The 24,996-nt window shown below is 44.5% G+C and overlaps 1 protein-coding gene across 2 annotated transcripts in view; it reads right to left on the bottom strand.

Moving 5' to 3' along the window:
- rfa1 (Replication protein A 70 kDa DNA-binding subunit) overlaps positions 1-24,996 on the bottom strand; it is a 44,649-nt gene that overhangs the window by 10,404 nt on the left and 9,249 nt on the right. For both annotated transcript variants that reach the window (XM_014162782.3, NM_001141785.1), the window contains 4 exon segments: positions 24,314-24,450; positions 22,727-22,875; positions 13,353-13,482; positions 513-689 (listed from right to left, as the gene is read on the bottom strand). In XM_014162782.3, coding sequence (XP_014018257.1) covers positions 513-689; positions 13,353-13,482; positions 22,727-22,875; positions 24,314-24,450 — 593 coding nt within the window.

Below are 24,996 nucleotides of genomic sequence, written 5' to 3'. Positions count from 1 at the left end.
CTTCTTCAAACATGTGTAAAGAGCTCCGACGGGGAGAGTTAAAGACCGTCAGAGAAGTAGAACCACAGGGGAAGACTGGCTGGAGTCCTGGGAGAAGAGGGGAAAACTGTGGCCAGAAGGAAGGAGAGAAAGGAGTGAAAGAAAGAAAGGGGTGTGAAGACAAGCGAGAGCAAGAGTGAAAGGAGGGAGGAAGACAGAAAGCGAAAGTGCGCGTGCCAGAGAAAAAGCGCAAGAGGCAGAGTAATGAGAGGCAGTATGTATATAAGTCCCCCAGAGGAAGACACACCCAGCCACAGCAGCAGCAGACACAGCCCCACCAAGGGTCCTGTGAGGATGAGAGAATGAATAGAGGCCTAGGGGACAGGGTCAGGAGCCGGCAGGAACTCTGTCACAGTGAGGGTTAATAGGGTGGGACACAGCATGTGCGTTCCTACGTGTGTGTGGGTCCTCTGACTGTGCGTACTGAATCCAGCCAGAAAGCCAGAGGGTTTAGACAGAGCTGAGCCACTCACAGAGAGGATGAGTCGGTACTTGAAGTTGGGGAACTCTTTGTCACACTTCTCACAGCGGAACATGCCGTTCTGCTGGTCCACCACCTTCTTATTGCAGTCCTGACTAGGGCACGCCTGGTACAGACAGTTCTCCTTACGGATGTACACTATGGTGGCGATGCAGCTGAAGTAGTCTGCCTGGAGAGAGACACACACAACATTACTGAGTATACTTCTTAGTCCTTTTTAAAAGTGTACACTTCAGATGTTTTGTGGAAGATCATATTGCTATACCTGCAGCTGAAGGAGTACGCCCGGACGGACACACCCACACACAAACATACGAGAATCATTCTGTCAATCCTTTTGAAATGGAGATGTTTTGTGGCAGGCCATATTGTAATGTGCAGGTTTGGTCTATGATTTCTACATAAGGTTCATGACATTACACAGCACAGAACTAACAACTAATAAGCACTAAAGAACAGATCTAAGAGGACATAAACTAGAATATTCAAACTCTATTAAAAGAGAAACATTACTGCAGTGGGATGCAAAAATAACAATCCAACCGCAATCTGCATAGCATAGCTCCAAACACAAATACAAAACTGCAAAGGCAGGCTACCTCATCTTTTTTATGGGGGCATATGCAAAGTTTATAACCCCAATATACATAAACAGCCTTTCAGAATAATTCCGAGCCTGTCGGAGAGCAGCAAACACCTGCTGAGAATTTCCCAACGCTGAGTCTTGAAATATATAAATGGAGACAGACAGAAAGGGCTGTGGGAGGGAGCAACATAATGACGTGACTCAGTGTCAACAGGGTTGGAGAGGAGTCCCGTCGCCTCTCGTTCTGTCAACAGGGTTGGAGAGGAGTCCCGTCGCCTCTCGTTCTGTCAACAGGGTTGGAGAGGAGTCCCGTCTCCTCTCGTTCTGTCAACAGGGTTGGAGAGGAGTCCCGTCGCCTCTCGTTCTGTCAACAGGGTTGGAGAGGAGTCCCGTCGCCTCTCGTTCTGTCAACAGGGTTGGAGAGGAGTCCCGTCGCCTCTCGTTCTGTCAACAGGGTTGGAGAGGAGTCCCGTCGCCTCTCGTTCTGTCAACAGGGTTGGAGAGGAGTCCCGTCGCCTCTCGTTCTGTCAACAGGGTTGGAGAGGAGTCCCGTCGCCTCTCGTTCTGTCAACAGGGTTGGAGAGGAGTCCCGTCGCCTCTCGTTCTGTCAACAGGGTTGGAGAGCAGTCCCGTCGCCTCTCGTTCTGTCAACAGGGTTGGAGAGCAGTCCCGTCGCCTCTCGTTCTGTCAACAGGGTTGGAGAGGAGTCCCGTCGCCTCTCGTTCTGTCAACAGGGTTGGAGAGGAGTCCCGTCGCCTCTCGTTCTGTCAACAGGGTTGGAGAGGAGTCCCGTCGCCTCTCGTTCTGTCAACAGGGTTGGAGAGGAGTCCCGTCGCCTCTCGTTCTGTCAACAGGGTTGGAGAGGAGTCCCGTCGCCTCTCGTTCTGTCAAAATGTTGTAGAGCTCCCTTCCTGTTTCTATACCCCCACCTCATACGCCTTTCTGCCACAGACAGGTGGAATCTCTCTCCCCCTCCTACTGCTCGTCACCACCCTGCAGGTGGCCATGGGGACAGAGATGTGACAATGAGGTGACAGAGGCCCAGTGAGGTGAAAACAGGGTCACGTTGAAGGGGAGTGAAAGGAGCAGACACCTCCACGTCTTAACACAGTCTACATCCCAAACAGCGCCCTATTCCCTATGTAGTACATTACTTTCGACCAGGGCCTATAGGCAGCACCACATGGTAATATCTCATTATGGAAACACACACAGGAGAACCTCTGAGGCCAAGCACCTTCATCAGTCAGTCATTAGGATTCATCCAGAGGACAAAACAGGGTATGCTCTTTTAAAAACCCATAACACTCCCTTACACAATAATGGCCTACAGTAGGATTACAACAGGGGATTGTAATAACCTGGACGTCCTGATTCATATTCATGGAGGGGAACATTGCCTGGCGTACAGAAAGGAAAGCAGGGGACAGGAAACAGGACATTTCTGCCTGGTGCACTTCATTGAGAATTCCGCATGCAAGAGTTTCTCTTTCTTTCTCTCTATAGTTCACAATCTAGATGGAGGCCCCAGGCAAAGTCTTAACCTCCAGTTTCAAAGGAAATAAATAGAAAAACTAAAGGGAACGTTTCCGCCACATTGGCCGTAATTGATTTTGCTCTCTCCCCATAGGCTGACTGCTGGACACTGTCAGTATGCCTAAGGAATACAGCCATAATTAAATTGCACAGAAGGACAATTTATATTTTATGTCACTTCAGACCACAAAACACTTGGGGAGTAATCAATGACAGTGGCCAAATGAGAGACAAATCTCTCCCCTTTCAACGCATGGAATCTGCCTTTAAAACTACAGGTGTTTTAACAAACACCACATATTTCCCTTCCCACACTGCAGCTTCCCCAAAGAGCACTAATTAACCAAGTTAATACCTCCGCAATTACCATGTCACTCACCACAGAGAGAGAGATGAGACCACTGAAGACGTTTTTCTCCTGTCTCTGTCACAAGGCTTTACATAAGCAGGCAGTGTCAAGCCATCGGGAAGGAGCGGACTGTGGACGGGGTTAGCCATTCGCTGTCGACAGGGCAAGCCGGTGTTGTGTAAATTGGAGGTTTTGACAGAGACTTTGTGACAGGAACAATTAATTGCCGCTGACTTGCGGAGGGCTTTGAGAGGGCCGACCTTGTGACCCCATGTCTCTGAGTCTCTACGGGCTGAGCGTGAACAGTACGAGGAGGACAGACTGAGCTCGAGTCAGCTCCTCTGTCAAACCCAGCCTTCAGCACACACAGACACTACAGGCTGAACTAGAGCCCTGGGTCACACCTCTCCTCTCCCCTCCTCCTCCCACACCACAGCCTAATGCCAGGAGAAAGCTCCTTAACCCAACAGGGGGCTAATGGATAGTGTGGAGGACTCTGGTCAAGGTCAAAGGAACTAGTGAATCAGCAATGCTCATACTGGTTAGCCTATATAGTGCCAACTGCCTACTCTAAAATGAGATAGTGACAACGTTTACATGCACTTTACTATGTTCATTTTAAAAAACATCAGCAAAAGGCCAAACTGAAAGTAAGCATACAGTGATTAAAACACCTGGTTTTCTGAGCAATCTTTCAAATTATTTGGACATGTAAACAGCTTAATCAGTGTTCCAGTGGTGGGGAGGCAGGCGTTGGGCCAGTAACAAAAAGGTTGCTAGATCGAATCCCCGAGCTGACAAGGCAAACATCTGCTGTTCTGTTCCTGAACAAAGCAGTTAACCCACTGTTCCTAGGCCGTCACTGTAAATAAGAATTTGTTCTTAACTGACTTGCCTGGTTAAATAAAGGTGTAAAAAAACAGGTCTGCGTATGTGCCAGCACCGGTAGCCTCCCTCTTATGCGCGAGAGAAGTGAGTTCAGAAAAACTGAAAGTATACATCTTAAAAATAGATTTCACATCAAACTTTATATGCCGAAACCAGAAACAAAAAGGATTTGCAAAAATAACATGGTCACGGTGGTAGAACGTCTATTTTGATTGGCGATTTTCTGCATTTATCTATCAGGTAGCCTGATTTCAGATGTGTCCATGTGATTTTAGGGAAATCATTTTTTCTTCCAAAGCATGTAAATGTTTTAAACAATTATATTAATCCACAATAATGTGTGCAAGTAACCTACAAAGTCTACAATGTGAGGAGCGTGTCAAGTAACTGGTCAGCCTATATAGTGTCCATAACACTACAATGTGAGGAGCGTATCAAGTAACTGGTCAGCCTATATAGTGTCCATAACACTACAATGTGAGGAGCGTATCAAGTAACTGGTCAGCCTATATAGTGTCCATACACTACAATGTGAGGAGCGTATCAAGTAACTGGTCAGCCTATATAGTGTCCATAACACTACAATGTGAGGAGCGTATCAAGTAACTGGTCAGCCTATATAGTGTCCATAACACTACAATGTGAGGAGCGTATCAAGTAACTGGTCAGCCTATATAGTGTCCATACACTACAATGTGAGGAGCGTATCAAGTAACTGGTCAGCCTATATAGTGTCCATAACACTACAATGTGAGGAGCGTATCAAGTAACTGGTCAGCCTATATAGTGTCCATAACACTACAATGTGAGGAGCGTATCAAGTAACTGGTCAGCCTATATAGTGTCTATACACTACAATGTGAGGAGCGTATCAAGTAACTGGTCAGCCTATATAGTGTCCATACACTACAATGTGAGGAGCGTATCAAGTAACTGGTCAGCCTATATAGTGTCCATAACACTACAATGTGAGGAGCGTATCAAGTAACTGGTCAGCCTATATAGTGTCCATACACTACAATGTGAGGAGCGTATCAAGTAACTGGTCAGCCTATATAGTGTCCATAACACTACAATGTGAGGAGCGTATCAAGTAACTGGTCAGCCTATATAGTGTCCATACACTAGAATGTGAGGAGCGTATCAAGTAACTGGTCAGCCTATATAGTGTCCATAACACTACAATGTGAGGAGCGTATCAAGTAACTGGTCAGCCTATATAGTGTCCATACACTACAATGTGAGGAGCGTATCAAGTAACTGGTCAGCCTATATAGTGTCTATACACTACAATGTGAGGAGCGTATCAAGTAACTGGTCAGCCTATATAGTGTCCATACACTACAATGTGAGGAGCGTATCAAGTAACTGGTCAGCCTATATAGTGTCCATAACACTACAATGTGAGGAGCGTATCAAGTAACTGGTCAGCCTATATAGTGTCCATACACTACAATGTGAGGAGCGTATCAAGTAACTGGTCAGCCTATATAGTGTCCATAACACTACAATGTGAGGAGCGTATCAAGTAACTGGTCAGCCTATATAGTGTCCATACACTAGAATGTGAGGAGCGTATCAAGTAACTGGTCAGCCTATATAGTGTCCATAACACTACAATGTGAGGAGCGTATCAAGTAACTGGTCAGCCTATATAGTGTCCATACACTACAATGTGAGGAGCGTATCAAGTAACTGGTCAGCCTATATAGTGTCCATACACTACAATGTGAGGAGCGTATCAAGTAACTGGTCAGCCTATATAGTGTCCATACACTACAATGTGAGGAGCGGCAGGATTCAAGAAAGAACAATAAGAGCGCTATACTGAGGCTTGGTGACACCAGGCCCTGGAGAGCTGCAGAACCAGGACTAGATCACCGAGAGCCAGGAGCAACACTACTAAAGCCCAGCCAGCCACTGAGCCAATCACCACAGCAATGCCCCAACATCCTCCATGCACACAGACAGGTAGGGATTTAGCCACAAATAGGTTTCTAGTCGAGTGTTGCTCTTCTATTATTTATCTAGGCCTATATATTTGGAACAACATGCCCCATTTTCTCCTCCGTTTGCTAAGGTAGGACATTTTCTCACATGCTCTTTGACCCAAGCCTGTCTATACTCCAAAGCCCTCTATCCATTCTCCAACACCTCAGTCCTTCACACGACCCGAGTCCACCTGTGTCCGTTAGTCAAGCCTGAGCTTTTCTACCATTTTCCCCCTCTCCTAGTATAATGGCGCCGGAGGGGATGGCTGCTGTTTTATGGGCTCCTAACCAACTCTGCTATTTTGTTTGTTTTTTCGCATTGTTTGCAACTAATTTTGTACATAATGTTGCTGCTACCGTCTCTAATGACCAAAAAGAGCTTCTGGACATCAGAACAGTGATTACTCACCTCGAACTAGACAACTTTTTTTTTTAATGAGTCCGACGTGAAGGATATACTGCTTTGTCGAGACAAGGCCCAAATCCCTGTCATCAGCATGAAGACGGAGAAAAGGGGGGAGGAGGGCGGGGTGCCTTGGCAGAATTCGCTGACGAGTAGGTAAACCACCACTACCCTCGGTATTACTGGTCAACGTGCAATCACTGGAAAACAAACTGGACAATCCACGATTAAGACTATCCTACCAACAAGACATTAAAAACTGTAATATCTTATGTTTCACGAGACTTGGCTGAACGACGACACGGATAATATAGAGCTGGCTGGCTTCTCCGTTCATCGGCAGGACAGAGTAACTACGTCTGGTAAGATCAGGGGCGTGAGTCCATTTGTCAATAACTGCTGGTGCGCGATGTCTAATATTAAAGAAGTCTCGAGGTATTGCTCGCCTGAGGTAGAATACCTCATGATAAGCTGTAGACCACACTATCTATATTATTCGTAGCCATCTATTTTCGACCACAACCCGATGCTGGCACTAAGACCACACTCAACAAGCTGTATAAGGCCAAGAAAATGCTCATCCAGAAGCGACACTCCTAGTGGCCGGAGACTTTAATGCAGGCAAACTTAAATCCTTTATACCTAATATATATATACATTTATTTTTAAGCTCTAGACCACCTTTACTCCACACACAGACACGCAAACAAAGCTCTCCCTTGCCCTTCCTTTGACAATAATTATATCCTCCTGATTCCTGCTTACAAGCAAAAGTACCAGTGACTTGCTCAATACGGAAGTGGTCAGATGACACGGATGCTACGCTACAGGACTGTTGTGCTAGCACCGACTGGAATATGTTCCGGGATTCATTCAATGGCATTGAGGAGTATACCGCATCAGTCACTGTCTTCAACATAAAGTGCATCGACGATGTCATCCCACAGTGAACGCATGTACATTTCCACACCGAGCTCAAGGCTAGAGCTGCCGCTTTCAAGGAGTGGCACACCAATCTGGACGCTTATAAGAAATCCCGCTATGACGTCTGACGAACCATCAAACAGGCAAAGCGTCAATATAGGACTAAGATTGAATCCTACTACACCGGCTTTGACGCTCGTCGGATGTGGCAGGGCTTAAACTATTACGGACCACAAAGGTAAACCCAGCCGCGAGCTGCCCAGTGACGTGAGCCTACCAGACGAGCTAATTGCCTTTTATGTGTGTGATCACGCTCTCCGTAACTGATGTGACCAAGACCTTTAAACAGGTCAACATTCACAAAGCTGCCGGGCCTGACGGATTACCAGGACGTGTACTCAAAGCATGCGCGGACCAACTGGCAAGTGTCTTCACTGACATGATCAACCTCTCCCTGGCCAAGTCTGTAATACCTACATGTTTCAAACAGACCACCACAGTCCCTGTGCCTAACAAAGCGAAGGTAACCTGCCAAAATGATTACCGCCACATAGCACTCATGTCGGTAGCCATGAAGTGCTTTGAAAGGCTGGTCAACACAATCATGTCAGAAACCTTAGACCCACTTTAATTCGCAAACCTCCCCAACAGATCAACAGATGACGCAATCTCAATCGCACTCCACACTGCCCTTTATCACCTGGACAAAAGGAACACCTATGTAAGAATGTTGTTCAATTCATTGACTACAGCTCAGCGTTCAACACCATAGTGCCCACAAAGCTCATCACTAAGCTAAGGACCCTGGGACTAAACACCTACTTCTGCAACTGGATCCTGGACTTCCTGACGGGCTGCCCCCAGGTGGTAAGACAAGGCAACAACACATCTGCCACGCTGATCCTCAACACTGGGGCCCCTCAGGGGTGCGTGCTTAGTCACCTCCTGTACTCCCTGTTCAACCACGACTGTGTGGCCAAACGACTCCCAACACCATAAAATGTTCTGACGACACAACAGTGGTAGGCTGATCACCGACAACACAGCCTATAGGGAGGAGGTCAGAGACCTGGCAGTGTGGTGCCAGAACAACCTCTCTCAATGTGAGCAAGACAAAGGAGCTGATCATGAACTAAAGGAAAAGGAGGGCCGAACAGGCCCCCATTAACTTCGATGGGGCTGTAGTGGAGTGGGTTGAGAGTTAAGTTCCTTGGTGTCCACATCACCAACGAACTATCATGGTCAAAACACACCAAGACAGTTGTGAAGAGGGCACGACAACACCTTTTCCCCCTCAGGAAAAGATTTGGCATGGGTCCCCAGATCCTCAAAAAGTTCTACAGCCGCACCATCGATAGCATCCTGACTGGTTGCATCGCCGCCTGGTATGGCAACTGCTCGACATCTGACCGTAAGGCCCTAGAGGGTATTGCGTACGGCCCAGTACATCACAGGGGTCAAGCATCCTGCCATCCAGGGGATCTATACCAGGCGGTGTCAGAGGAAGGCCTCCAAAAAATTGTTAAAAGCAGCACCGGAGCACCAAGTCTAGGACCAAAGGACTCCTTAACAGCTTCTAACCCCAAGACACAAGACTGCTGAACAACTAATCAAATGGCCACCCGGAGTATTTACATTGACCCCCCTTTGTTTTTACACTGCTGCTACACGCTGTTTATTATCAATGCATAGTCACTTCACCCCTACCTACAGTTGAAGTCAGAAGTTTACATACACCTTAGCCAAATACATTTAAACTCAGTTTTTCACAATTCCTGACATTTAATCCTAGTAAAAATTCCCTGTCTAAGGTCAGTTAGGATAACCACTTTATTTTAAGAATGTGAAATGTCAGAATAATAGAAAATAAATGGTTCTATTTCAGCTTTTATTTTTTCCATCACACTCCCAGTGGGTCAGAAGTTCACATGCTACCAAATTCTAATTGAGTGTATTGCCTTTAAATGATTTAACTTGGGTCAAAGGTTTTGGGTAGCCTTCTACAAGCTTCCCACAATAAGCTGGGTGAATTTTGGCCCATTCCTCCTGACAGAGCTGGTGTAACTGAGTCTGGTTTGTAGGCCTCCTTGCTCGCACACATTTATTCAATTCTGCCCACAAATCTTCTATAGGATTGAAGTCCGGGCTTTGTGATGACCACTCTAATACCTTGACTTTGGATGTATGCTTGGGATCATTGTCCATTTGGAAGACCCATTTGCAACCAAGCTTTAACTTCCGGACTGATGTCTTGAGATGTTGCTTCAATATATCCACATAATTTCCCCTCATAATGCCATCTATTTTGTGAAGTGCACCAGTCCCTCCTGCAGAAAAGCACCCCCACAACATGATGCTGCCACCGCCGTGCATCACGGTTGGGATGGTGTTCCTTGGCTTGCAAGCATCCCCGTTTTTCCTCAAAACATAATGATGGTCATTATGGCCAAACAGTTCTATTTTTGTTTCATCAGACCAGAGGACATTTCTCCAAGAAGTACGATCTTTGTCCCCATGTGCAGCTGCAAATCATAGTCTGGCGTTTTTATAGCTGTTTTGGAGCAGTGGCTTCTTCCTTGCTGAGCGGCCTTCCAGGTTGTGTCGATATAGGACTCGTTTTACTGTGGATATAGATACTTTTGTACCCGTTTCCTCCAGCATCTTCACAAGGTCCTTTGCTGTTGTTCTGGGATTGAGTTGCACTTTTAGCACCAAAGTACGTTCATCTCTAGGAGACAGAACGCGTCTCCTTCCTGAGCCGTATGACGTCTGCGTAGTCCCATGGTGATTATACGTGCGTACTATTGTTTGTACAGATGAACGTGGTACCTTCAGGCATTTGGAAATTGCTCCCAAGGATGAACCAGACTTGTGGAGGTCACCATTTCTTTTCCTGAGGTCTTGGTTGATTTCTTTTGATTTTCCCATGTCAAGCAAAGAGGCACTGAGTTTGAAGGTAGGCCTTGAAATACATCCACAGGTACACCACCAATTGACTCAAATGATGACAATTAGCCTATCAGAAGCTTCTAAAGCCATGACATCATTTTATGGAATTTTCCAAGCTGTTTAAAGGCACAGTCAACTTAGTGTATGTAAACTTCTGAACCACTGGAATTTTGATACAGTGAATTATAAGTGAAATCATTTGTAAACAGGAAAAATTCTGTGTCGTAGATATCCTAACTGACTTGCCAAAACTATAGTTTGTTAACAATAAACTCGTGGAGTGGTTTAAAAACGAGTTTTAATGACTCCAACGTAAGTGTACAGTGGGGGGGAAAAAGTATTTGATCCCCTGCTGATTTTGTACGTTTGCCCACTGACTAAGAAAAGATCAGTCTATAATTTTAATGGTAGGTTTATTTGAACAGTGAGAGACAGAATAACAACAAAAATATCCAGAAAAACGCATTTCAGAAATTTTATAAATTGATTTGCATTTTAATGAGGGAAATAAGTATTTGACCCCCTCTCAATCAGAAAGATTTCTGGCTCCCAGGTGTCTTTTATACAGGTAACGAGCTGAGATTAGGAGCACACTCTTAAAGGGAGTGCTCCTAACCGCAGCTTGTTACCTGTAAAAAAGACACCTGTCCAAAGAAGCAATCAATCAGATTCCAAACTCTCCACCATGGCCAAGACCAAAGAGCTCTCCAAGGATGTCAGGGACAAGATTGTAGACCTACACAAGGCTGGAATGGGCTACAGACCATCGCCAAGCAGCTTGGTGAGAAGGTGACAACATTTGGTGCGATTATTCGCAAATGGAACAAACACAAAAGAACTGTCAATATCCCTCGGCCTGGGGCTCCATGCAAGATCTCACCTCGTGGAGTTGCAATGATCATGAGAACGGTGAGGGATCAGCCCAGAACTACACGGGACGATCTTGTCAATGATCTCAAGGCAGCTAGGACCATAGTCACCAAGAAAACAATTGGTAACACACTACGCCGTGAAGGACTGAAATCCTGCAGCGCCCGCAAGGTCCCCCTGCTCAAGAATACATATACATGCCCGTCTGAAGTTTGCCAATGAACATCTGAATGATTCAGAGGACAACTGGTGAAAGTGTTGTGGTCAGATGAGACCAAAATGGAGCTCTTTGACATCAACTCAACTGGCCGTGTTTGGAGGAGGAGGAATGCTGCCTATGACCCCAAGAACACCATCTCCACCGTCAAACATGGAGGTGGAAACATTATGCTTTGGGGGTTTTTCTGCTAAGGGGACAGGACAACTTCACCGTATCAAAGGACAGGGCCATGTACCATCAAATCTTGGGTGAAAACCTCCTTCCCTCAGCCAGGGCATTGAAAATGGGTCGTGGATGGGTATTCCAGCATGACAATGACCCAAAACACACGGCCAGGGCAACAAAGGAGTGGCTCAAGAAGAAGCACATTAAGGTCCTGGAGTGGCCTAGCCAGTCTCCAGACCTTAATCCCATAGAAAATCTGTGGAGGGAGCTGAAGGTTCGAGTTGCCAAACGTCAGCCTTGAAACCTTAATGACTTGGAGAAGATCTGCAAAGAGGAGTGGGATAAAATCCCTCCTGAGATGTGTAAAAACCTGGTGGCCAACTACAAGAAACGTCTGACCACTGTGATTGCCAACAAGGGTTTTGCCACCAAGTACTAAGTCATGTTTTGCAGAGGGGTCAAATACTTATTTCCCTCATTAAAATGCAAATAATCTTATTACATTTTTGACATGCGTTTTTCTGGATTTTTTGTTGTTGTTATTCTGTCTCTCACTGTTCAAATAAACCTACCATTAAAATTATAGACTAATCATTTCTTTGAAAGTGGGCAAACGTACAAAATCAGCAGGGGATCAAATACAGTGGGGGGGGGGGGGGGGGGGGGGGGGGAGTGTATGTAAACTTCCGACTTCAACTGTACATGTACAAATTACCTGGACTAACATGTACCCCCACACATTGACTCGGTACCCCCTGTATATAGCCTCGTTAGTGTTACTTTTTTTTATAAATTTTTGTTTATTTAGTAAATACTTTATTAACTTTATTTCTTGAACTGCATTGTTGGTTAAGGGCTTGTAAGTAAGCATTTCACGGTAAGGTCTACACCTGCTGTATTAGGCGCATGTGACAAATAGATTTTGATTTAGATTCTCCATCTCTCTCCCAGTCAATCCTGAGCTTTTGTATCATCCCCTCTCTCTGTCGATCCCCCCTCTCTCCCAGTGCCCTTCTAACCAGAGAACACTCCTCACACGTCAGTCAAATAAACCCAATTAAAATCCTCTCATCCCTTATCCCAAAACAGAGGTTAATAACCAAGGCCCAGGATTAAATAATATAGTTTTATATTACAAATATGAAACATATCAGTTTCCATAAACTTAGATGAATTATATACACCTCTCCACCCTTCTCATAAAATGAAAATAAGAAGCTGAAATTTTAAGCACATATATTACTTGACTTATATGAGAGCAATCACTTCATTACCAAGATTAATGAATGGAGCTACTCTTATCTTCACAATCAATATGGGAGATAAATGTGACGTCACAAAGCACATACCTAGGTAGGGAAAGGGCAGCAGAGGACACCGACTATGTTGGTGATTAATGAGAGGGAGATCATCAGAATACCATAGGGTGCATCCCAAATGGCACCCTATTCCCTATATAATGCACTACTTTTGACCAAGTCCCATAGGGAATAGCGTGCCATTGGGCCCTGGCCAAAAGTAGTGCACTATGTAGGGAAGAGGGTCACATTTTGGACAGAAACAAGCTAGCATTCTGCTTTAAAAATAAGCTTGGGATCCAGCAGCAGTCATTTAATGAGTCGCTCTGATTAAAGACTTATCATGAATGCCAACCAAGAGAAGAGAAGAGAATCCTTGGAAAGCCAGGATGAAGTGACAAGGTTCCAGTGTTCCATGGTGACTGAGATAGAGATGCTGCTGTGTGTTGGATCCACAATGCAGGTTGGTCTACTTCCCACCTTCAAAGAAGAGATCGCTTGTATTCGATATTGTCTTTCAGTTTGTCCTTGAATATTCTTGCTTTGAATCAAGTCAAGAAAAATATATTTTAGACTGTTTGATGTACATGTTTGTCTACAAAAAAGTATGTGAGTGTGAGTGTGTGCTGGCGTGTGTGCGTGAGCAAAAAAACCTTGTCTCCGTGTCCAAGGTGCTCTGTCTTGATGTCAGCCAGGGTCTTCCAGTTGGTGTTCCCTCCTCCTCCACCTGTCCTCGCCTCCGTCAGAGACTGGCCATCCATAGAATGGCCCTCCTTGTCATACCTGGATGGACAGGGTTAAACACACACACCTTTAGTCAACATGTCACTGCAGAAACAACCCCATCAATCTCAACAGAAAAGACAAAGAGGTCAAGTGTAATACATAGAGGTGCCTCACAGACCACCGTCTTGTAGCCTAGTGCCTCGCACACCACCGCCTTGCAGCCTAGTGCCTCGCACACCACCGCCTTGCAGCCTAGTACACCGCACCGCCTTGCAGCCTAGTACACCGCACCGCCTTGCAGCCTAGTACACCGCCGTCTTGCAGCCTAGTGCATCGCACACCACCGCCTTGTAGCCTAGTGCCTCGCACACCACCGCCTTGCAGCCTAGTACACCGCACCGCCTTGCAGCCTAGTGCCTCGCACACCACCGCCTTGCAGCCTAGTACACCGCACCGCCTTGCAGCCTAGTGCCTCGCACACCGCCGTCTTGCAGCATAGTAGACCGCCGTCTTGCAGCCTAGTAGACCGCCGTCTTGCAGCCTAGTAGACCGCCGTCTTGTAGCCTAGTAGACCGCCGTCTTGTAGCCTAGTAGACCGCCGTCTTGTAGCCTAGTAGACCGCCGTCTTGTAGCCTAGTAGACCGCCGTCTTGTAGCCTAGTAGACCGCCGTCTTGTAGCCTAGTAGACCGCCGTCTTGTAGCCTAGTAGACCGCCGTCTTGTAGCCTAGTAGACCACCGTCTTGTAGCCTAGTAGACCACCGTCTTGTAGCCTAGTAGACCACCGTCTTGTAGCCTAGTAGACCGCCGTCTTGTAGCCTAGTAGACCGCCGTCTTGTAGCCTAGTAGACCACCGTCTTGTAGCCTAGTAGACCACCGTCTTGTAGCCTAGTAGACCACCGTCTTGTAGCCTAGTAGACCGCCGTCTTGTAGCCTAGTAGACCACCGTCTTGTAGCCTAGTGAATTGTCTGTTGTCTAGTAGTGGTTTAACAAAACCCATCCTGGCCAACATAGCCATGCCTGTTTGACAAAGCTGAGCTAGGTTGCATCCTAAAAGGGCACCCTATTCCCTATATAGTGCACTAAATAAGGAATATGGTGCCATTTGGGACGCAAAAATAGTCTGTGCTGAGGGCAAACCAGGCTGAGTGGCAGAGAGAGTGGCTGTGAAATGAATCAACAGCAGTGATGGGGGAATCAGAAACCAATTTTCACTCAGCGTTACCTCCAGGTGATTCACACAATACAAGGGAGAAGGAGAGAGAAGAGAGGGATGGAGAATAGGGGGAGGAGAGCAGGGGAAATGGGAAAATAAATAAATAAATAAACACTCAGGTTGGAATGGTGCAAGAGATCAATAGAGCTGAGTAATCTATTGCTAGGAGGTATTGTGTAGCGCTGTGGGGGGGTGAGGGGACAGGGGCTGTAAATACAGTGAGCGGGACTTGCTCTTGGAAGCATGACTAATTGAAAATATCCCCATTAATGGCCTGCAAGCATGTGGCCCGGCCACTGTGGCCTCTGCCAATTTCCTCTCCCACCCAACCACCGAAAAATGTGTGCAATTCTTTCCTGTGGCACCTATTCCCTCATCTCTGTAATACCATTCCTGCTTTGTTATAATTCTACTGGTGTTCGTACTGATAGGGGGCCTGACACCTGGCTGTTGATGCATAAAAAACATCAACCTAGTTCTGAAGTCCACCTGAAAATACTTATTTGTTTCTGATTAACAACAACTCCTTTCATGAAGCTGCTGGTGTTTCACCAAGAGAAATAAGCTGGAACAGAATGAAAGGAATTAAACATTTATAGCGTTTTCAGATCCAGACTCCTGGTAGGTAAGCTGATGATCATTAACGTATATCTGATTTGAAGATGTTATTTTTGACAGAGCTACAAATAATTAACAAAATGCTAAGCAAGATACCCAGGAGACTATGTAACGCAGACTGTAAAGACAGACAAACAGAAGATTGTTCTGTAGGAAACCGCTACAACAGGCAGGGTATAGTAAGTCAGTGGGTTTGATGAAGGAAACTAAAATCAGGACAAATTGGAGCTGGCAGAAGATGTACAACAGTGGACTGTCAGGCAGGCAGGGAGATGCGCAGTGAGTGGATGAAGTGAGACTAACCAACGAAGAGAGACGACAACAAGAAGAAAAGGGAAAGAACAGATTCATGTGCATAGCATGGCACCCCGTCACACGTCACAATGAGCCATACGGCCAAGGACAGGACAGGACGGCAGGGAGACATGACATAGAGCATGTGACAGAGGGAAGGAGAAAGAGCAGTTATGCATGACAGGATCCCTTCTGTAAGCACTGTTCTGTTCCTTCCCTGTCTCCAGCTATGGCGCTCATGATGAGTTTCTGACTGGCGGACAACATACAGCAAATATGATTAGTCAGCCATGAGGTCTGCTCAAGCATTCACTCTCTGTAGTTGTGAAGTTGAATGATGCAGTACATGAGGTAATTACCAATGGGAACAGGGTTGTAAATATGACCATGTATTCTATTCCAAAATTACATTTCCAAATTGTCTGAATCACAAGACTGTTTTTAATTTCACAAAAAGGACAGATTAAGCATGCGCCAGGAGGGAACTAAGCTGCAGTGGTGCAAAAAGTACACAATTGTCATACTTGAGTAAAAGTATAGATAACTTAATAGAAAGTCACTCAAATAGAAGTGACCCAGTAAAATACTACTTGAGTAAAAGTCTAAAAGTATTTGGTTCTAAATATACTTAAATATCAAAAGTAAACGTAATTGCTCAAATATACTTAAGTATCAAAAGTAGAAGTATAAATAATTTCAAATTCTTTCTTTTAAGCAAGCCGACGGCACCATTTGTTATGTATGGATAGCCAGGGGCATCCTGTCCTGCTAAGCATTCAAAATGTAACGAGTACTTTTGGGTGTCAGGTAAAATGTATGGAGTAAAAAGTACATTATTTTCTTTAGGAATGTAGAAGTAAAAGTTGTCAAAAATATAAATAGTAAAGCACAGATACCACAAAAAATGACTTAAGTAGTACTTTAAAGTATTTTTACACCACCCCAAAGCTGGGACAAACTACTGACAACAAGAGAAAGAGGGAATAAGAGGAGAGACCAAGTAGCATAGCCACAGAGTTAACCTACTTGTTTAAAATCACAAATATGAATGGTTATGTTGGAGCATTGAGCACAAGCTAGGCAGAACTACTGAACAGCAACAGCACACTTCCAGTGTGTGAGTAGAGGAAAGGAGGGCAATCAAAATGTTCTTGAAATCACTAACTGGTGCGCTGTTTCATTAGTAGAGGGTCTGCACTCAAAACGTTGATGCTATTTTATTCATTGATGCAAAGGACAAATATATTTTTGCTGTGAGCTGAGCAGCTCCACTAGTGGGTAGCAGGATTTCCACATCCCAAATGGCACCCATTTCCCTATATAGTGCACTACTTTTGACCATGGCCCATAGGACTCCGGTCAAAAGTAGTGGACTATAAAAAGAATAAGGTGCCATTTGGGACACATCCTGTCTGTCTGTAGTGTGTAAGGGAGATCAGATGACTCAGTGACTGCAGGAAAACACAGAACAGAAAGAGTGAGGGTAGCCAAGTATCACTAAGTGAGCAATGGCAATAGGACAACAAGAGGAAGAATGACAAGATGGAGTGACAGACAGAGACACAGTTATGCAGACAGCTAGGGGAGGGAAGAGAGAGAGAGAAGAGAGGGAAGAAAGAGAAGAGAGAGGAGGGGGGAGAGGAGAGAGGGGGGAGAGAGGGAAGAAAGAGAAGGGAGAGGGAGGGGGAGAGAAGAGAGGGGGGAGAGGAGAGAGGGAGAGCAGGAGGCACTGCAGATGTGTCTGTGAAGCCTGTGATGCCATCTAATGGACAAAGGCTGCTACGGTATGCACCGGATGGTTCAGCAGGGAAACATTTCACGTTTGCTTATGAAACAAATTAGCACAAAATTAGAGAAACAAATTAGATTTTATTTTATGTGGATTTTATCTAAATCCTCCCAAATAGCAACTGAGCAGTCAAGGCATTTTCAGGGTATGTTACTTGATACTGGGGAAGAGCAGGGTAATTGACTAGACTAAGCTATAATTAAGTAGATGTGGTTTATGATAAGGTAAATAAATTATCGTTATGAATCATTTAAATGCCTAAATAATGAGGGCACTAAATGAGCATGCACAAAAGTTGCAAAAAGTCAACGAAAAAACAGCACCAGTTGAGTAAGGAACACTTTAATTAATCTAGCTAAATTAATCTTTAAGCATTTAAATTATGCAATAGAGTGGGGCTAAGACAGTGCCCTAAATTACTGCAGCACCACAGGAATCACATTTGATGCTGTCTATAAAGACAAATCCATGTTTCTTTCATGCACAATAGTTCATATTTCAAATTCTCCCCAAAAAAGAACACAGATTTCATGGCAATCTGTAAAGTCTATTTCAAAGACAAGGGAATCATATTTATAAAAATGGAGCTCAGAACCAAATCAAGGCTCAAGATAATTGCTGCGTAGTGTGGCATTCTTGTTTGAGGAAATTAAAACAGTTTCTCTCTATAAGATTAATTAGTCTGACATTAAAAAGGGAGAGCGGCATTTTTTTAAAATGTTTTATTCAGTCCAGCACACACAGGGATAGGCTGAGCAGAACCACTGATTCACTGCATGGGTTTCAGTCAACAGCTTACCCAGGGTAGGATAGATAGATACGGAAATCCCAAGAGTTTGCAGCCAAAATGACCAAATTAAGACACCTACACTTTGCAAAACAATGTTTTTAAGAGATTGGCTCTGACAAAAGGCTCACAGAGCTTGCCTTTGTTCTTCAGTTGTAAAAGGCTCTGGGTTTTCTATGCTTGCGAGATGAAAACGTTCACATACAAAGGCCTCTTCATTTGTGGACAGATCGGTAGCACCCCAAATTGAATCCTGAATCCACTATATATATGGAACAGGGGGAAATTTGGGATGCGGACTGCTGATAGCATGGCTCACTGATGATCAACATCCTTCTCTCCCAGAGTAGTGAAAGTATTCAACAAGCACCGTTGTGCTAGGCCTAAATCACTAACTCATTCACTACTAACCTAGTTTTAGTCAACATATTGCTCCGTACTACTTGAAAAGCAAAAATACATTGTTCTCAATACAACATTTTACTTCATATTTGAGAGTCTATTCCATCCTTAGACAGCAGACCATCATGTAGGGCTGGGAATTGCCAGGGATATGTATTGCGATTCTCACGATTCTATATTGAGATTGAACACTGCGATTTTATTGCGATTTGAGGTCCCAAATATATTGCTCACTATATGTCTGCTGCAGAGAGACAAGAGAGCATGAGAAAATTTGTTTTGATCAGTCAGTGAAATACATTTATTTTGCTGAAAACATGTTGGCTCACTTTTTAAAAAGAAGATGAACAAACTATGAAGGACAAATACTGGAGTTTTGGTGCAGGTACAGCAGACTAGCGGTAGCTAACGCTACCTACAGTAGCAAAAAAAAGTACAAAAATAAATAAAAAGATACTTTAGGCCAATGGACATACACTTAAAAATATAAAATGCAATTTCAACGATTTTACTGAGTTACAGTTCATAGAAAGAATTCAACTTAAACAGGTCCTAATCTATTGATTTCATATGACTGGGCAGGGGTGCAGCCATGGGTGGGCATAGGCCCACCCATTTGAGAGCCATGTCCACCCACTGGGGAGTCAGGCGCAACCAATCAGATTGAGTTTTTCCTCACATAAGAGCTTTATTACAGACTCCCCCTCCTCAGACGATACCGCAGGTGAAGAAGCCGGATGTGGATGTCTTGGGCTGATGTGATTACAGATCATCTGCGGTTGTGAGGCCGGTTGGATGTACTGCCAAATTCTCTAAAACGATGTTGGAGGCCGCTTATTTTAAATTTTCTGGCAACAGCTCTGGTGGACATTCCTGCAGTCAGCATGCCAATTTCACACTCCCTCAAAACTTGAGACATCTGTGGCATTGTGTTGTGTGACAAAACTGCACATTTTAGAGTGGCCTTTTATTGTCCCCAGCACAAGGTGCACTTGTGTAATGATCATGCTGTTTAATCAGCTTCTTGATATAACACACCTGTCAGCGGGATGGATCATCTTGGCAAAGGAGAAATGCTCACTGACAGGGATGTAAACAAAGTTGTGCACAAAAACTTAGCAAAATAAGCTGTGTGAAAATTTTGGGGATCTTTTATTTCAGATCATTAAAATGGGACCAACACTTTAGCATATATATTTTTGGTCAGTATAATAACGTCCAAAAATACTATAAGATGTTCTGGTTGGGTCACTGCCATTAGTCAGAGACTAATGTCTGAGGTCAGGACTCTATCACCAACCTCTGAACTGTTCACCAGGCCTAACTGATGGATGCCTGCAAACCTGCAGGAGCCAACTTGTTCTTGAGGACATGCATCATCCCACAGCAGCTAGGCTTTGCACTGGAAAACAAAACAACACTTAGGCTCGTTATCGCTGGCTGTCCATGTGACAAGTGACTGGCGTTCCTGCATCCCAAATGAAACCCTATTCCCTTTGTAGTACACTACTTTCGACCAGAGCCCATAATGTTCTGGTCAAAAGTAGTACACTATATAGGGAATAGGGTGACATTTGAGACAGAGAAAATTAAGGAAGCTCACACAGCTCAGAGGGCAGGAAGTGGAACACCTGCGTTGTTGAAGTGAGCAGGCGGAAACATTGGAGATTCTCGCAAAGTCGCTCCACTACATCCACATCATTATCCAATGCCATATTGGTAAACAAGCTATATGATTTAATGCAAAATGCTTGAGACAGGCTTCCACATAGACAAATGGTAGAGAATTATCTTGAATAGGAAGCATATAATACCACATTATGTTCGTGGAATGACCTCTGAAATGGCCAAATATCATTCAAATACCCAACTAGTAACAATTCTCTATAGCTTAGTCCATTAAATGTTTATAGGACAGGGTGTTTAGCATACTGAAAAAACAAATAATACCAAAACCGTTTCCAAGAAACGTCTGAGATCCAGTGACCCGACAACAACCTTTCAAAGGGTAGTCGTGAGGGAGAGATAAAGCTGTAATCAGAACTCACCACAACCCAGACACCCAATGAAGTGGCAGATATGAGCATATTTTGTTGACTCTCACCCTCCCGCTATGTAGTCACATTTCACTGCTCTCATTATGCAGATCAAGGCTTCTGATCCGCTCAAAAATAATTACAGTGGCCTAACCTTTTTTTTCTAAGGCACAGGGAAGTGGAATTTGAGCACGTCAAGACGCACAGGACGTGCCAAAATATAAATTGAAATTGTTATTGGGTCTCCTTCCCTTTCATTCCTCAGCCTCCTTTCATCTTATTTCCCTGGGGAGTGTGGGGCCAGTGTTGCTGTTGGAAGGTAAATAAAATAGCACCTTGGGTGAGAATCGATTGAATCTCCACTTTTGAGACATTTTTCCTTCCATGTCTGACTGGGGGCCAGGCATGGTCTGTTGTCAGAGTGGAGTGGGAGAGGAGGAGTGGGAGAAGAGGAGGAGAGGATGTAGAAGAAGGAGGGACAGCTCAATCAAAGTGCCAGAGAGCTGAGGTGAAGGTTAAATAGTAGCAATGGCTGTCCCTTAATAACTCATGTTCTAAATTGTGGACTCTCCTTAAACAATAGCATGGTATTATTTCACTGTAATTGCTACTTTAAAATTGGACAGTGCAGTTAGATTAACAAAAATGTAAGCTTTCTGCCAATATGAGATGTCTTTGTCCTGGGAAATGTTCTTGTTATTACAACCTCATGCTAATCGCATTAGCCTACGTTAGCTCAAGCGTCCCGTGGAAGAGACACCGATCCCGAAGAAGTTTAGGTCCCTGTGATCACCCTGCCTCCTCCATCCATACACATCTAGCAGACTGCCTTTCAAACCCTGCTTCTACCCACTGAATTACAAGATTCCAATTTTATGCTTCTAGCCGGCCATTGACAAGACACTGCTTTGATATCAACTTAACTAAACTGCTGCCTAGCTTCCCAACTAGATATGGGATTGGAAAAGCGGAGTATTTATTTTGGGATATGGTACACAGTGAATAACATTATTTAAGTAATGAATAATGGGAATTCTCAAGAGAACGCAAAGAAAATATGAGTCATAGTAACATTTTTCCCATTGCTTTGCTGGAGCAGCGGGGTCTTCAAGGGATAACTCTGTGATAGTGTCTGCCATCTTAAACCACTGCATGTGGATGTGCTACCAACTACCCCTTTCTCTAAATAACCACTCTCACATACAAAACTCAACTTGCACCTATATTCACTATATATTTGTTTCAATAAAATATAGGCTTTAGGTTTAACTACAAAATTGTTTTATTTTTAATTTCACCATTATTTAACCAGGTAGGCCAGTTGAGAACAAGTTCTCATTTACAACTGCGACCTGGCCAAGATAAAGCAAAGCAGTGTGACACAGACAACAACCCAGAGTTACACAAACAAACGTACAGTCAATAACACAATAGAAAATACAATTTGAAAAATCTATGTATAGTGTGTGCAAATGTAGAAGAGTAGGGAGGTAGGCAATAAATAGGCCATGGAGGCGAAATAATTACAATTTAGCATTAATACTGGAGTGATAGATGTGCAAGTAGAGATACTGGGGTGCAAAAGAGCAAGAGGGTAAGTAATAATATGGGGATGAGGTAGTTGGGTGTGCCATTTACAGATTGGCTACAAATATAGGCTTTAGGGTTACTTCAAAATATATTTTGAATTTAGTTATTGACATTAATGAAATAAAATATTTATGTTCTGCCCCGTCAATGTGATCAAAACACAAATGCTCCCATCACCACAATCAAAGACAAATTTGTGCACATGTCATTTGTGGATTCTTTTGAAGGGCAGATAAGAAAAAGGCATTTTCCACAGTTTAAGAATGATTTGCAATCATATGTAAAGCTTCATTGAAGTAACCCCCCCACATCTTCACTAACGGAGGTAGGCTAATCTTGATGATACAAGCCAGAGCACGCACCCCTCTCAGGGTTTGGGGGGGGATCTGATATTTAACATTCAAATTTCTCGACAGTGGAGCAGAGGATGTGAGAGATTCATTCCCGGTCTTTTAAAACCAAAATATGACCCAATAGTGGCTCCATACATACCCAGGCTGTTCTTGTATAACACAGTCAGAGGCTGTTAGAACCTAAAGCTATTTGGCTCCAGATGAGACAGACACTTACCAGCCCCGCAGCTTGTATGCCTCAGGGATGTCGGGGTTGACCATGACGGTGCTGCTGAACGAAGCAGATAGAGATCTGCCCCCATAGTCCGACAGCTTGGCCCCTTTGATGGCCAGGATGGGCTGCCCAGAGCCATCAAAGTTCTCTGCCTGCAAATTGAACAGGTAGGTTGACTGAGGATACCAATGATATACACTTTATGTGCAAAACTACACAAATTAGTGGATTCGGCTATTTCAGCCACACCTATTTCTGGCAGGTGTATAAAATCGAGCACACAGCCATGCAATCTCCATAGACAAACATTGGCAGTAGAATGGCCTTACTGAAGAGCTCAGTGCCTTTCAACATGGCACCGTCATTGGATGCCACCTTTCCAACAAGTCAGTTCGTCAAATTTCAGTCCTGCTAGAGCTGCCCCAGTCTACTGTAAATGCTGTTATTGTGAAGTGGAAACATCTAGGAGCAACAACAGCTCAGCCGTGAAGTGATGGGCCACAGAAGCTCACAGAACAGGACCACCGAGTGCTGAAGCGAGTAGCGCGTATAAATCGTCTGTCCTCGGATGCAACACTCACTACCGAGTTCCAAACTGCCTCTCGAAGCAACGTCAGCACAATAACTGTTCGTCAGAAGCTTCATGAAATGTGTTTCCATGGCCAAGCAGCTGCACACAAGCCTAAGATCACCATGCGCAATGCCAAGCGTCGGCTGGAGTGGTGTAAAGCCATTGAACTCGGGAGTAATGGAAATATATTTTCTGGAGTGATGTATCACGCTTCACCATCTGGCAGTCCGACAGACGAATCTAGATTTGGCGGATGCTAGGAGAACGCTACCAGCCCCAATGCATAGTGCCAACTGTAAAGTTTGGTGGAGGAGGAACCATGTTCTGGGGCCATTATGTTCCAGCAATGTTCCAACATCTAGAGGAAAGCCTTCCAAGAAGAGTGGAGGCTGTTATAGCAGCACAGGGGGGACCAACTCCATATTAATGCCCATAATTTTGGAATGAGATGTTCGACGAGCAGGTGTTCACATACACTACATACCCAAAAGTATCAGCACCGGGGGAGAAAAATAAAGTGGAAAAAAATATTCTTGCAATTCTGTATTTACAAAAGCTTATTGTTCTTTATAAACTATACATGTTGTGTACCTCTGCAAGTGCCCCCGGATAGGGGATATCTGCAGAACAAACAGAGGGAACAGTGTGCTGTAGCTTGTCAGAATGAAAGAAATGGTGGCAAACTAAGCATAGCCCCACTGAGACACGTATAAAATCAACTGCAGGAGTGAGTTCCTTCATCACACTGTGACAGGGTATTCTCAGTGACTTCAACCACATCAGCTTCTATTAAACACAGAGAGAGAGAGCGCGAGCCCTACCTGGGGCTCTGGCTGACAAGACACAGGGACCCAAACTTAATGCAGGTGTGTACAGCACATAATGAAGGTGCTATAGCATGTCACCGGCATGAGAGAAAGTGACTTTCATCCTCTCTTTATCCAGCAGGGGTGTCCCATTGTGTCCAGACGCATATAGACCATCTATGGCTGTGCTAGTGTCTGTCCCCCAGTCCTCACCTCCTCTCCCCACAGGGTGACCTCCACCAGTTTACCAGACTGGTCCATCAGGTTGAGCGTCCTCTTGGAGACCTCACGGTTGTTCTTGGTGTTGAGGCGGGTCACGTCGGACACGCTCTTGCACACTCCAATCACATCTGGAAAACACACACGACCACATCATTAGCACAGTTGACTCTGAGCAGCATTACTGTGGAGAACTGGGGGGACTGAGTGACCCAGGAGAATCAGACACGTGATCAATATTTATAATATGCATGTGAAAATGTCCATAGATAGTTGAACATATTTTTAACACAGGTGACATCATGAGCACAATAGACTACGGTCACGTTTGAGATCGAATTCTACTAATTTGCAGTCGGACACTGCTGACTAACTGATCTAAAAATCACTTTAAGTCCTAAATAATTATCTTCATGGAGCCGCAGTTAGCCTAGTGGTTAAAAGTGTAGTGCACTACTTTTGACCAGGGCCCTCTGGTCAAAAGTAGTGCACTATATAGGGAACAGGGTGTAATTTGGGAGCAACCTATACTCTGCCATTTTAACCCTTTCATCCAGTCGTTGTTAGGTTACAACTGATTTAAGCATGCTTAAGAAGATGTCTTCAACATCACGAGGCTGGCTGGGCTGACGCCTGCTGGTCCTGAAGAGAAATGACTATACAGCTAGACTACAAGC

Source organism: Salmo salar, chromosome 20 (genome assembly GCF_965601325.2).
Source record: "Salmo salar chromosome 20, fSalSal1, whole genome shotgun sequence".
NCBI classification, from domain to species: Eukaryota; Metazoa; Chordata; class Actinopteri; order Salmoniformes; family Salmonidae; genus Salmo; species Salmo salar.
This window is presented reverse-complemented; position numbering and strand designations above follow the sequence as displayed.